This window comes from Astyanax mexicanus, chromosome 23 (genome assembly GCF_023375975.1).
Source record: "Astyanax mexicanus isolate ESR-SI-001 chromosome 23, AstMex3_surface, whole genome shotgun sequence".
NCBI lineage: Eukaryota > Metazoa > Chordata > Actinopteri > Characiformes > Acestrorhamphidae > Astyanax > Astyanax mexicanus.
Window position 1 is genome coordinate 8866152 of NC_064430.1, and position 13143 is coordinate 8879294.

The window sequence follows — 13143 nt, forward strand, 5'->3', positions numbered from 1 at the left end:
AGGGGAGAGTAAGCTAGCTACTTAGACAAACTACTAGTGATTTTTTCAAATGTTTTTTTAAGGACAATTGCCATAAAACGTAGGAAATTACTCATTCAGGGTTCTTGCACCGAAGTGAAATTTTCTTTTTAATGCTTTTAAGACATCCATAAATATAATTTAAGACCGCAAAAAAATTTAGACATCATTTCTAGTTTAGTTTAATGTTAGCTACCTCTCTGTTTATCTTATTTCTCTCCCTGGTAACGTTAGCTAGTTCGCCGTGACACTTATTTATCAGCATGGATGTTCATATAAAAAATGTTAGCAAATCATTAGCTCATCAGAATGTAAACATTAATAAATCGCTATACAAATTTTAAACCGTACAAGTGTTTAATGATTGCAGTTCATGTTGCCAATGTGTTCATTAGTATTTACAAATGTGATAACAACTTTTTAGTTGCTTAAAATGTGTAGAATAACAGTTGTTAATCATTAGTTAATGGTATTTTAATGAAAGTAATTATATAAAGGGTTACCGGGCCACTATTTTCACGCCTTCCTCTTGCTTTGTTCAAATAGCAACAGTGCTTCTGAATATTCCCACACTGATGGGTGTGGTGGTCTGGAAATTAGGTGTGTTTAGGTATATTTTTGTTATTGCTACCTTGGCATGGAAAACACAGTTGCGCCACTGACTGATTAAAATCCTGACAACACTCAACAGTCAGACATTCACTGCTATCTTTTCAACGCATGTGTTCTGCATGCTTTCAGCTTATATACACACCCCCACACCCCCACTCGTTTTACACACACACATTCACACACAAGTACACACAGCAGAGCACAAACCCAACTTTTACACCAACAATAAACAGAATCCACTATAAAATTGCTTTTCCCATAAACACACAGTTCAGATTCCTCTGCTGAGAAAAGCAGAAGTGCTGCGCCATTAAAATAGCAATCTGTCAATGTCAGAGCGCACCTGTCTTTTCAAGAGAATGGCAAGTGACACACTGATTAGTTTATTTCAGGTAATGCCCAAAACCTATTCACGCTCATGATTAATTACGAGAATTAAAAAATGTTTTTTGCACATTTTGACCAGTGCATCATAGTGCTGGGCGATTATGGGCTAAAACAAATCTGGTTTTCGATTATAATCAATTTTGTTTCACACCTACTAAAAATAAAACTACACATGACAAAGAATTGTTTCAAATATAAATCGCATTAAAACTGTAATTCCAATAAATTGAATTAATGTGGTGGAATTACGATAGCAGAGACACACTGACACGCCCTAAATCAGGCTGCTCAGTACACATTTGATGATTCACCTACAGATCAATAAAATAGGACTCATGTTTAAGAACAGTGTGTCTGATTTACTCATACCACACGCTCTGGACCCGTGATCATCCTGACCACTAGGAAGTGGATAAACAGAAGATGAATGGACGTGTTTATGTATCTTGTATACGTCCACGTCATTACATTTTCACAAACTCGACATGGTGGTCTTGAACCACCGTGCAAAGAATACAGATTTCCAGGTCTTTCTGGGATAACAAAATACAGATTACAGCAAAAAACAGACTGATTCATTCTCAACATGATTAACAGTCATTCTCTGTGTTCATTCAAGTGTTAGATATATACAAGTCCATAAATATGCATTACATATAGTCACATCACACCTCCGCCTCCCTTATTCAGACAGTCAGCATCGCAGGCCTACTGACCTTCTGAGCTCCATCATCATATTTTATTTCTGCTTAGCCCTGATATGCCCTCGCAAAGAAAAAGACTTGGTTTACACATGGGCTATGCAAATTGTCTCATCTCATTAAAATATAGTACATAGTTTCAAGTCTAGCCAGTGCTTTAGTATTTATTTAACATTAGGGTTTTGCTTTACCTGCAGTGGACTGCTTTTTATATTTCACCTCAGTCTATGATTTCAATTGTTTTACATTTTTATTACATTTGTTTTATTTTTACTTTTGCAAACTTTTGGGGCCCTTTTCCTGCAATATATATAGCACACTGGTCAATTAAGGACCATGCACCTTGATTTAGGCTGTGTCAGTGTGTCTTTAGTATCACAAAGGTGCAAAAAATAGACCTACCATGGCTCAAATACGCACAAAAGGCCTGTACTAATTTATTTTGCCGGTTAATCAAGGGTGTCTTTTGGGGCGTAACATGAAATAAACCAATCAGAGTGCCAGTTGTTATTCCCTTTAAGTGCCAGGTGAGCTCTGACTTCGTTGCATTCGTATCTTAACAGCGCTGCACTTTTGTGCATCCCAGAAGAGGATATTGACCTGTTTGTTCACACTGTGAAGGTACGCCAGCAGCTCATTTAAGGGAACAGTAATTGTAAATGTTATTTTATTCCTTTTTTTTTTAAATAATTTTAATAAAAATTTTCTCCCCATTTTCTCCCAATTTGGATATCCAATTGTCCCACCCCTTTGTGCGTCCCCGTCACCCATGGCACTTGCGACCCTTGGAGGATGCGGACGAGCACACGCCTCCTCTGACACGTGTGAAGTCAATCACCCCTTTTTTCAAGCTGCTGTTGATGAATCATTGCCTGAGCAGCTAGCGCACTCGGAGGAAAGCACAGCTCCTAGTTTCGATTCATCCGCTCACAGACGCCTCATGCTGCTCGGCGCCACCTTCAAGTGTGATGGGGAGAGAGCGCCATCTACATATGTGCTGATAATACAAGCTGTATATAGAGCAGCAACACCCAACCACTACCCAACTACTATTTAGTAGTGAAGAAATTTCACAACTGGGCTTTTTATCACAGGTGGTATCCCATCACAATACTATAGTGCAATTCAGAGCTCCTGAGAGCAACTCTGTCTTTCAGTAATGTTAGTATAAATCTTAAATGCTTGCTTTTATAGACCTATAATCGTGGAGGTGATTGAACTGAATGCCTGAGCTCAATTATATGGACGGGTGAGTGAATAGTTTTGGTAATGTGTCGTTCTTTAATGGCTAGTGACTAAAAATTAAATACAGAAAAATCTGTGAAACTTTAAGGTCTCTCATGACATTTTCAAGGCTGGTTAAGATGTTAAATATCCTGTAGCATGGGACAGGCCTAAGTGGAATCTGTCAAATTATGCTCTCAAATCAAAAAACCACTAATGAAAACCTTGAGATGATCAAACATGCTGTAATTCTCTTTTCTGTGTCGCGCATTGCTGGGAATTTTTCTGTCTTGTTGGCGACACTTGAGGCCAAACACTGTGTGCTGTTAGTGCTGCCTTGTTTTGAGTTTAATTTACTGATTTAATTCAAACTCTGGCCTAGCTGATGGCACCGAGAGCTGAGAGATACCCGGAGAGCATTCAGATCTGCCTGGTTCTTCATCACACTAATGTTTGAACTCATCAGTAAATCATGCACAGGAGACGAAAACCCATGGACTGGTTAAGTGGTGTGTACAACTAGTGCCCCCATCTGTCAGAAACGAGTCACTGAGGAACTGCATGTGAGAAAATGAGAAGGCAAAGTGGTTTTATTGGTTGTGAAGGTGGAGATAATCCATTTATTGAAGATGATACATTGGGGAGTACTGAACACACTTGGTTGTTGAAGGAAAGGGATGCTTTTGTGGTTTTAGTTGGCAGCCAATGTCTGGTCCACCCAGGCTCGGAGCTCAGTGACACGGGCGTAAACGGCAGGAGTGGTGGTGGAACAGGTGCTGCTGCCCCAGGAGACAATACCCACCAGGGTCCACACGTTGTCCTTCTGACACACCAGAGGACCACCAGAGTCACCCTGCAGAAAAAGAGGATCAGAGGTTTTAATAGTTCAATAAAAGCATTAAAAAAGACATTATTGGCAGGTTCAACACAGTACAAGCTATAAGAACAGAATACAAATATATACATAGTTAAATGCAAGTAAAATTTTACACAAATTATACATATAAAACCATAGTGTTGAATCAATGTCAAATCAATAAAATCTATATGCACAAAAAATAGTACAACATTGTTTCAATGTACTTTATAAGAGATAGAAAAATGTCTTCTGTCTTAGCAGCCTCCTTTTTCAGTAAACTGAAGCTAATGCTAGCACAGCTAGCATAGCACATGCTAAGCTAAGTCTGTAGAATCCAGTTTTCCAAAATTGTATTAATACTCTGATTAATTCTCTTTGCTAATCAGCCACAAAAAAACACATATTCTGTTTCACACAGACGTTGATAAAGTACAATATCTTAAAAACTCTGCTTAAAAACAGCTAAACCCTTGTTTTCGCTGATTTCTAGTTTCAGATGGTCTAATAATTGTATTTCCTAGCTAATAGAAAACATTCTAAACATTTATCAAAGTTTTTATTTTTTATTTTTTTTATTTTTTTATTTTTTTAGAAAGGATGGCCTTTGTTGTTAGAAATAATGATTCAGGGACTTTCTATAAAAAATATGTGACATATAATAATCCAATTAGTAAATAATCTCAATAGTAAATCTCAACATTTCCAGATAGATTAGTATTAACATTATGCAAATGTAAAAAGTAACAATCCCAAAACTACAAACCAGAAAAAATGGCATTGTTGCAATGACACCAGAATGTTTATAAAGTTATATAAAAACACTAAATTGGTAGTTTGAGAGAGAAGGTGCTATCTTCTGAACTGTATCAGATACAGACATTTCAGATACCTTGCAATAAAAGCTGAACTCTTGACCTTTTTCTCATTCTTAGTCTTTTAATGTCAAACCCAACTGTTTTTGTTTTTAGTCTACAGCAGAAATTAAGGAAGTGTCTTTACTCTTCTAAAAGTTTTGGAGCGGTCTGTTCATATACACGGGAAGAAGAAGAAGAAAAAGAAGAAGAAGAAGAAGAAGGAGGAGGAGGAGGAGGAGGAGTTTCTCACCATGCAAGAAGATGCACCGTCAGCACCAGCGCAGATCATGGTACCGGTGATATTGGATCCCCAGTGATTCTTGCAGTCATCATTAGACAGCAGAGGCAGGGCAGTCTGCTGCAGCTTGTCAGGGGTAAACAGAGCTGAGGAGAAATATGGAGACGATGAAATATTTATAAAATGAGCAGAGACCACATTAAAGTAAGGCTAGTTTGTGATGCAGTGACTTGCAGTTTACATAATGCTAACTATAAGAGTTCAGACTTCCATTATTGATTGGCTAGATTAGCTAATCATATGTAGCTTCAGTATAAAACTAAATATGAGTGTAAGAGGAAACATGTAATTGATCACGTAAATGTATTTTTACACACTTCAGGTACCATTGTGGTGGTGCCATATAGTTGTGGTTGGAGTGGTGCAGTGGACAACACCACTACTTGCCAATGAGCTACCATATGGGAGAAAGGGGATCAATTACAGGTCTGGGAAACTAAGCTGTGTTACACCATTAAGAGTCATTGGGCAAGACTCCCAGCACTACATTGACCCCCCTCTAATAGGAATATCTATGGCTCTGGATAAGTGTCACATAAATCCAATAAATGTAAAATCAAATGTATAGGTGGGATTAGGGCTTGTTAGCATGTGGAGTTCATGCCTTTTCCTGTTTGTTGAGGTTAATTAAGGGGTTTTGTTGCATTTGTTTTATGGGTTTGTATGTGTTTAATGTGTCTAATTTAGTTTTGGTGTTGTGATGAAGGGTGAATAAGAGCTCGACCAGAAGAGCTGACATTTTATAAGAGAACCACTATTCATTGACAGTCTTTCATTCATTCTCTTATTAAAAAAAAAAAAAAAGGTTGGAAAATGGGATGATTATTAAAGAGGACATACAAGAACCATTTAAAACCATTTAAAACATACAAGAACCATTTAAAGATGGATAACTAATCTTCCTTTTTATCCAATTAAATATACTGTTGTAAATTAATGTTAACGTATAATCCTGTGTCTCACCGTTATGGCGCAACAGTCCCCATCCACTGGTCACGCATTTCAAGCCAGGGGCGAACACATCATTACTCCCAGCCAGGCAGACGGGGGAAACTGTGCTCTCAATGGAGGCTGGGGAAGCCAGCTTTACCAGGGCGATGTCATTTTCAATGGTTTTGGGATTCCAGTTGGGATGAGTGAATACCTTGAAGGGATTTAAAAAAAAAAAAAAACTTTTTTTTGGTATTACTCTGGAATATGCACAGTACCAGGCAAAGTTTCAGACCTTAAAATCAGTTGAACCTAAAGCTATCAAATAATATAGAGAAAATATAGGTCATTTGTCACCAAACGGTAGTGATGTCAAACTCGAAACTCGGAATCGAACTGAATCGATTCATTTGAATCACGGTGTTCCGAAACACTGTTTCGAAGTCTGTATCAAAAGGGGAAAGCCTCCACTATGAGCAGGAGGTCGCAGGTTCGAACCCCAGCTCATGCAGCTTTGCCATCAAGCTGCCGGCGTCAGAGGGAGCAAAATTGGCCCTGCTCCCTCTGGGTGGGTAGATGGCGCTCTCTCCCCACATCACTCCTAGGGTGATGTCTGCAGCACAGGGTGTCTGTGAGCTGATATATCGGAGCCGAGCCGCTGTGCTTTCCTCCAAGCGCGCTCGGCATTGCTCGGTAATGCTGCATCAGCAGCAGCTCTAAAAGAAGCGGTGGCTGGCTTCACATGTATCGGAGGAAGCATGTGTTAGTCTTCACCCTCCTGGTGTGTTGGGGCATCACTAGTGATAGGGGGAGTCCTAATGAGTGGGTTGGGTAATTGGCCGTGTAAATTGGGGAGAAAATCTATTTTAAATAAAATTATAAAAAAAAGGGGAAAGCCTTCCAAAAACGGGTTTCATTACTTCACGCCGTTTCGAATCTTTTCACGTGTTTTAGTCTGCGCTAAAGTTCAAGCAGCTGGTCTGAGATCAGAATGCTTGGTCTCATATCTGCCCAGAGGAAAAGAAGACCCTATGGATTACTGGCTCAGACACTCTGCCGTCTTTTCCCATTTGTTTCAATTAACAAAAAAAATATCTCTCAATTCCAGCAACTCAGCAGTCCACGCACTGTGGAACAGATCCTGTTAATTAATAAAAACAACTGATTACTTGTAATGTTTAATAAATAAAGTATTACACAAGCATTTCCCTACTGTGCAATGTAAAATGACTAATGTCAGCTATATAAACCCACTGACTGTGTATCATAATGAAAAATACATGTTAATGACATCAATAAAACAACCCTGTTCTCTGCAAAATGTTATGTTTTCATTACTCAAATTTATTTGCTATGCAGGAATATTTCTTTAATTTTTCATAAAAAAAAAAATCACTTCTGTTTCTGTTAAGAAAAAGTTGTGGATTTAGGCCCTGGTTGCCCACTAGATGTCGATGTGGAGTGTGATGATTCGAACGTCTCACAAGATCGAATCATTTTCCGAATCAATTGGTTCATTTGATTCGATCTCCGAATTGCCTTGTTGAATCAAGAACTTTGGAAGTGCAAGACCAACAAAAATGTAAGGAGTTCTAAAGTATCTATCTATTTATCTATCCATGATGAAACCGGTTATCATCAAGACCCCTGCAGGAAAGAAAGACCAAGGGTTCCTCTGTTGCACAGGATATGTTTCCAGCCTCAGAATCACAAGTTAACAGCCTCCCAGATAAGAGGGCTTAAATGGTTCTCCACAGAGTGTTATAGTTTGTTTAACACTTTTACGTTACTACATGATTCCTTATGTGTTCCTTCATGTTCTGGATCACTTCAGTATTCATTTACAATGAAAGGAAAAAAAAAAATAAACATTGAATTAGAAGGTGTGTTTCTGTTCATAGTGGCTAATGATGTTTTTATCTACTATTTATTTACCCTTGTTAAAAGCAACCGGTTCTATAATCCTTACATTAGGTTTAATTAAGACTTTAAGTTTTCCTGAACCCGTGTAGAACTTGCAGTTATTTAATCTCACCTTGTTCACTCTCAGGGTCTGGATTTTCTCTCCACTCTTGGCTTTGTTGTGCTCTCCCAGAATGATACGATGGCTAGTTCTGCAAATTCATCAAGAAAATGAATTCTGCGATATCATTAAGATGAGACGTGCATGGTTTTCAGTCACAGCTCAAAAGTGTTTTACTTTTCTATTAATACACTGAATGACATAAAATGATACCTGACGTTGCAGTGAGCTGCGGTCACGACCCAGTTCTCGTTGATCAGGGAGCCGCCGCAGAAGTGGAAGCCAGTGAAGTCCTGTTTTTATGAAGAATAAACAGATTAGACAGGAAATATTTTTATTTTTTAATGAGACATTGTTTATTTACAGGTTTTAGTTTACTGTTCTCACTTCTGGCAGTATCCTAAAGCAATGGACATCTGATCTGGCGTTAGCTGTGCTTCAACCTGCTCTTAGGTATTTGTCCTTAGGTATTGAGGTAGATGTTGAATTGTATTTCATTTAGCTATATTTTAATACCGGGAAGATTCTAAGTCTAATTCTCCATGGTCCTAATTAGTAAGACTCATTTCAGACCCCATTTCAGGGGGTGGACCAACCCTGGCCATTTTTTAATATGTGTTTTTTTTATATGAGTAAATGTTTCCCATTTTTCAACCTGAATTTTACCTTGGTCGATTGTTCTATTCATCTGCTACTCAGAAACTATTCAGCTATATATCTCCCATCACTAGTGAAGCCCCAACACAAGAAAGGTACGCCTCTTTTTGAACTGCTGCTGATATAACATTGCCGAATAGCATCAGAGCGTGTTCGAAAGAAAGCGCAGCTACTCTGTTCCAATACATCAGCTCACAGATGCCTTGTGCTGATCTACATCACCCTAGATGTGATGAGGGGAAAGTGCGCCATCTACCCACTCAGAGAGAGCAAGGCCAATTGTGCTGTCTCAGGGCTTTGTCAACTGAGCTGCATGACTGGGATTCCAACCACACTGTAAACCCGGATAAGTTGAATTTACTTTAAAAATTTGAGGAAACCGGTTGCCTTAAAAATGTTAAGTAATGGGTTAAGAAAACTTACGTTCACATAACTTAGAACATCAAGTTATTACAACTAAAGAGGAAGTTGGTTTAACTTTTTTATTTTTGTTATGCTGTAAGACAGCACTGTAAAACCCGATAAGTTGACTAAACTCAAAACTTTTGTTGTAACCGATTAACTAATAAATTTTAAGTTTGTGTAATATTATTTTTAAGTACAATTAACTTAACAAATATATATACATATATATATTTATTTTCATTCAACTATTTTTTAAATACTCATAGAAAAGTAGATGAAGAAAGAAAACAGTAAAGAATTAAAAGTACTGAGAGCACAGCGAGAACACAGAGTTACTGCAGCTCAGTAAATGATGCTCGTTCTACAGCCAACAACACAGAGACCAAGCATTTAATCATAAGGTAGCCCTGGGGGAATCACTACACACTGATGGTGAGTGTCAGAAACTGTTGGACACACCCAGTATGCAAATAGATTGTGACAGAAGCCAATGAAAAAGAAGCTGTTAATGGTAACAGACTAACCTCAGTTAATATAAGTTGATTCAACTCAAAGATCTCAGTGTATATGTGCCCACGAATGTTCAACTAACTCAAAATAGTTGAGTATTGTTTAGAAATATCTAATTTTATGTAAAACAGACTTAATTTATTTGAATTCAAACAACTTCTGGGTTTACAGTGCAGCAATCTTCTGATCATAATTGCAGCGCCTTGGTCCACTGGACCACTCAGCCCCTGGCATTTCAATTCTCAGGAATGCTGTTACCAAAAAGTTATGATTATCTAAGATCAATTGTTCATGTTTACCCTTTTGAGGTACTGTATCTGTATCTGATCACATCATCTTAAAATTAAGTCACGATAAATTGACTGATCACAGATTAATAGGTAGAATTGGGGAACAGATTACAGAATTAGTTCTGTAACAATGCATGAATTTCTGCTGTTGCTAAAAAATGTCTTGTCACTGTCTTCATGTGAATGAAGAGCACCCCACAACAAATTGCACAAGCTTATTAACTGACCTGTTAGTTAATTTATCATGTCTTAATTTCAACATGGCGGCACCAAGAGACACACCTGAAGGTACTGTGTATATAAACAGTGTTTTAATAAACTATCTGTGCACTGTTAAAGCTCTCAGTGCCTCATTTTAAATGTCAGGTCCTCAGAATTCTACCAATGAAGTGTGAAGCTTTGAGTTTAAAGGTTAATGGCGTAAAAATAGTGATTTATTTTCATGGGTAACTCTATGCCCCTATCACTAGCATTATGAGCCAATTATAAGTTGGGAGCATAGGCTAAAAGTGCTGTATTTCTGGGGGATATATTGAGGGTGGATGAAGGTGGGCTATTTAACAAAAGTTTGTACTAGTTATCATGTTTCAGTAGCAGTTTCTCAGACAGGTAATAAGCCTAGTCTTGGACTACGCATTATTTTGAATGAAGATTTTCCATTGAATGGAAAATATAGACTATGACTAGGCTTAATCCCTGCCTGGGAATCTGACCCACACTGAATTTACTATGTCTTATTCTCCTCCACGGGTTTTTTTTTTTTTTTTTTTGCAGTCTAGGGACGCTGGCTATGGATGTTCTGAGTAAAGTACAGCACTCAGGATAAGAGCGTCTGCTAAAAGCCATACTTGTAAGTGTAAATGTAAACGCTAGAGCAATTCCAGAATCTTATTGAGCTGGAATGTAGAAGTGAAATTACTGTCTGTTAAAACCTCGTACCTGCAGAGAGGCCTGCCAGGGCCAGGAGTGGGGCACTGCCTCCTCACCATTCACAATACGGGCATATCCGGTCACCACAGGGGGGATAGCAGGCACACCACAGCCTGGAATTATAATAGAGAGACAGATTTGAATAATTTTATCACGCTATCACACACACACAGAGCTGTTCAGATAGATAGACAGTAAGACAGACTGACAGACAGATATTCATCTACAGAATGGGGACACACCTTCCCATTCAATGTTTTCCTTTCTTTGTTCTTTATTATGTATTTTCTAAATTGTAGATTATTAAAAAAAAACATGAATACAATTAAGGGACGCAAATAGAATGATGTCCCCTGACCTAAACTCTAAAGTATAAAACATATTTATTGTTTGTAATGGTTTGTTTAATGCTTTTTGTTCACAGAGTAATTCTGCATGTGTTCTTTATAGCTTTCATATATATAAATATATTCACATATATTATAAAAATATTAATTGTACATTCAGAAATCATAAAAAAGAAGAGAATGAGTGTGTTTCCCTTTAGTTTTTTTGAGGCCTTTATAAAAAAAAAGATTATAATATCCTGAGAACAAAGAGCTATGCTACCAGAGAAGTTGCTTTATGTTGCATTGCTTTATGGTATTTTTATTGGTGAAAACAATACAACATATAACTCAATGTCCCTCACAAGGAGGTTATGTCTTTAATCTCATAATATTTAGACTTTACTCTCAAATTAATAGTAACTTTAATAAAAAAAAAATAATAATTCTGAAAATTCCAGAATCTCAGAGATATTATGACTTTATTTTTACAATGATTACAACTTAATTCTCAAAAACATCCATAATTCATATTTGTCCATAATCACAAAATAATATGACTTTATTCTCATAATATTGCAACCATGTTTTGAAATAAGTTTAACTTCACTCTGTAAATATTATTACTTTATTCTTGAGATGATGATTTTATTCTTAAAATATTCTGACTTTGTTCTCATAATATTACTACTGTGTTTTTGAAATAATTGTAACTTTATTCTCTAAATATTAATACTTTTATTCTTGAGATATTATGATTTTATTCTCAAAATATTAAGACTTTATTCTCCTAACATTCTGACTATTTAGTAGCGGTATTACAAATACATTCTCATTTTTTATTTTTTATTTTTTTATACTGTATTTGGAAATATTACAGAGCACTCACCGTAGGCTGCGCTGACCAAGGAGAGGCAGGACACCAACCAGAGAAAAGCCATGTTTGTTAATCGGACCACCCTGAACACAGCGTCAGCCTTTTTTAACCTCTCTCTTCGACCTCGCTCTTACCAATCAGCTGCAGAGCTCTCCACCACGTCACCCAGAACCTGAACTCCAACCCTGAGAACCAGCAGCGTCTGTTCATCACCTGTACCTGCCCTGATCATTCCCACCACTTTACCCCACCAGTGACCAGATTTAGCTCCACTATCTCACTCTGACCTTCACTGATAGAACAGGAAGGAGACGGGATTAGAAAAATATGGTGCAGTGTTTCTTTTAAAGTTTTTGCCAGTATGTAATGAAATTGAATGTTAAATAAAAATTTAATAAATAAATTGAGTAGCATTTGATCACAAGCAGTATGAACTGAAGACAATACATGCTTTCTCTGCTCAATGTAATTCCAATTACAGTTGCAGGAAAAAAAAGTATGTAAACCCTTTGGGATGACTTGGATTTCTGCACAAATTCATTAAATGTGTTCTGATATTCTCAACAATAGACAAACACAGTCTGCTTAAACTAAAACCACACAAAAAATTATATATTTTCATGGCTTTACTAAACACATGTTAACATTCACAGTTCAGGGTAGAAAAAAGTATGTGAACCTTTGGGCTTTAACCAACACATCCAATCTCATCACATCCTGCCTCCAATTAGCTCTTAGAAAAGTAATTAGCCTAGGGGTTCACATACCCCCCCCCCCCCCTTACTGTGGATGTTAATGTGTGCTATTAGTTTAAGCAGACTGTGTTTGTGTATTGCTGTGACTTAGATGAAGATCAGAACACATTTAATCACCAATTTATGCAGAAATCCAAGGGGTTCCAAAGGGTTTACATACTTTTTCTTGCAACTGTATTTATTGTAGTATTTGTTCATTTTGTAAATCTTTGTCGCCATTGACATTTTTCATTTGTTCTTCATTAATACTGACATTTAGTTCCCACATTCTCAGAATAAGCTGTTCAGAACATGTTTTTTGGCTCCAGTTTGTTTTCAGCAGCTGCTATGATTTCGTTCCACTTCTGATAAAGATGTTCCTTCCCCACTAGCTCAAACCGAAATCCTGCTGATGAACTTTAACCCAGAAAGTACCAGTCAAATGTTTGGACACACCTTAAATTCAGTGTTTTGTTTACTATTTAAAAATATTCAGCATCCTAGATTA

The 13143-nt window shown here is 37.3% G+C and overlaps 1 protein-coding gene across 1 annotated transcript; it reads right to left on the reverse strand.

Annotated features, from left to right (window-relative positions):
- Positions 1-3506: 3506 nt before the first annotated feature.
- LOC103028134 (chymotrypsin B) lies at positions 3507-12020 on the reverse strand. Its single transcript, XM_007246888.3, has 7 exons — positions 11914-12020; positions 10708-10811; positions 8120-8199; positions 7919-7997; positions 5917-6097; positions 4906-5039; positions 3507-3795 (listed from the first exon to the last, which is right to left on the reverse strand). Exons 1-7 carry the CDS (start codon positions 11963-11965, stop codon positions 3634-3636), a joined length of 792 nt encoding a protein of 263 aa, XP_007246950.1. The 5' UTR covers positions 11966-12020; the 3' UTR covers positions 3507-3633.
- Positions 12021-13143: the final 1123 nt, after the last annotated feature.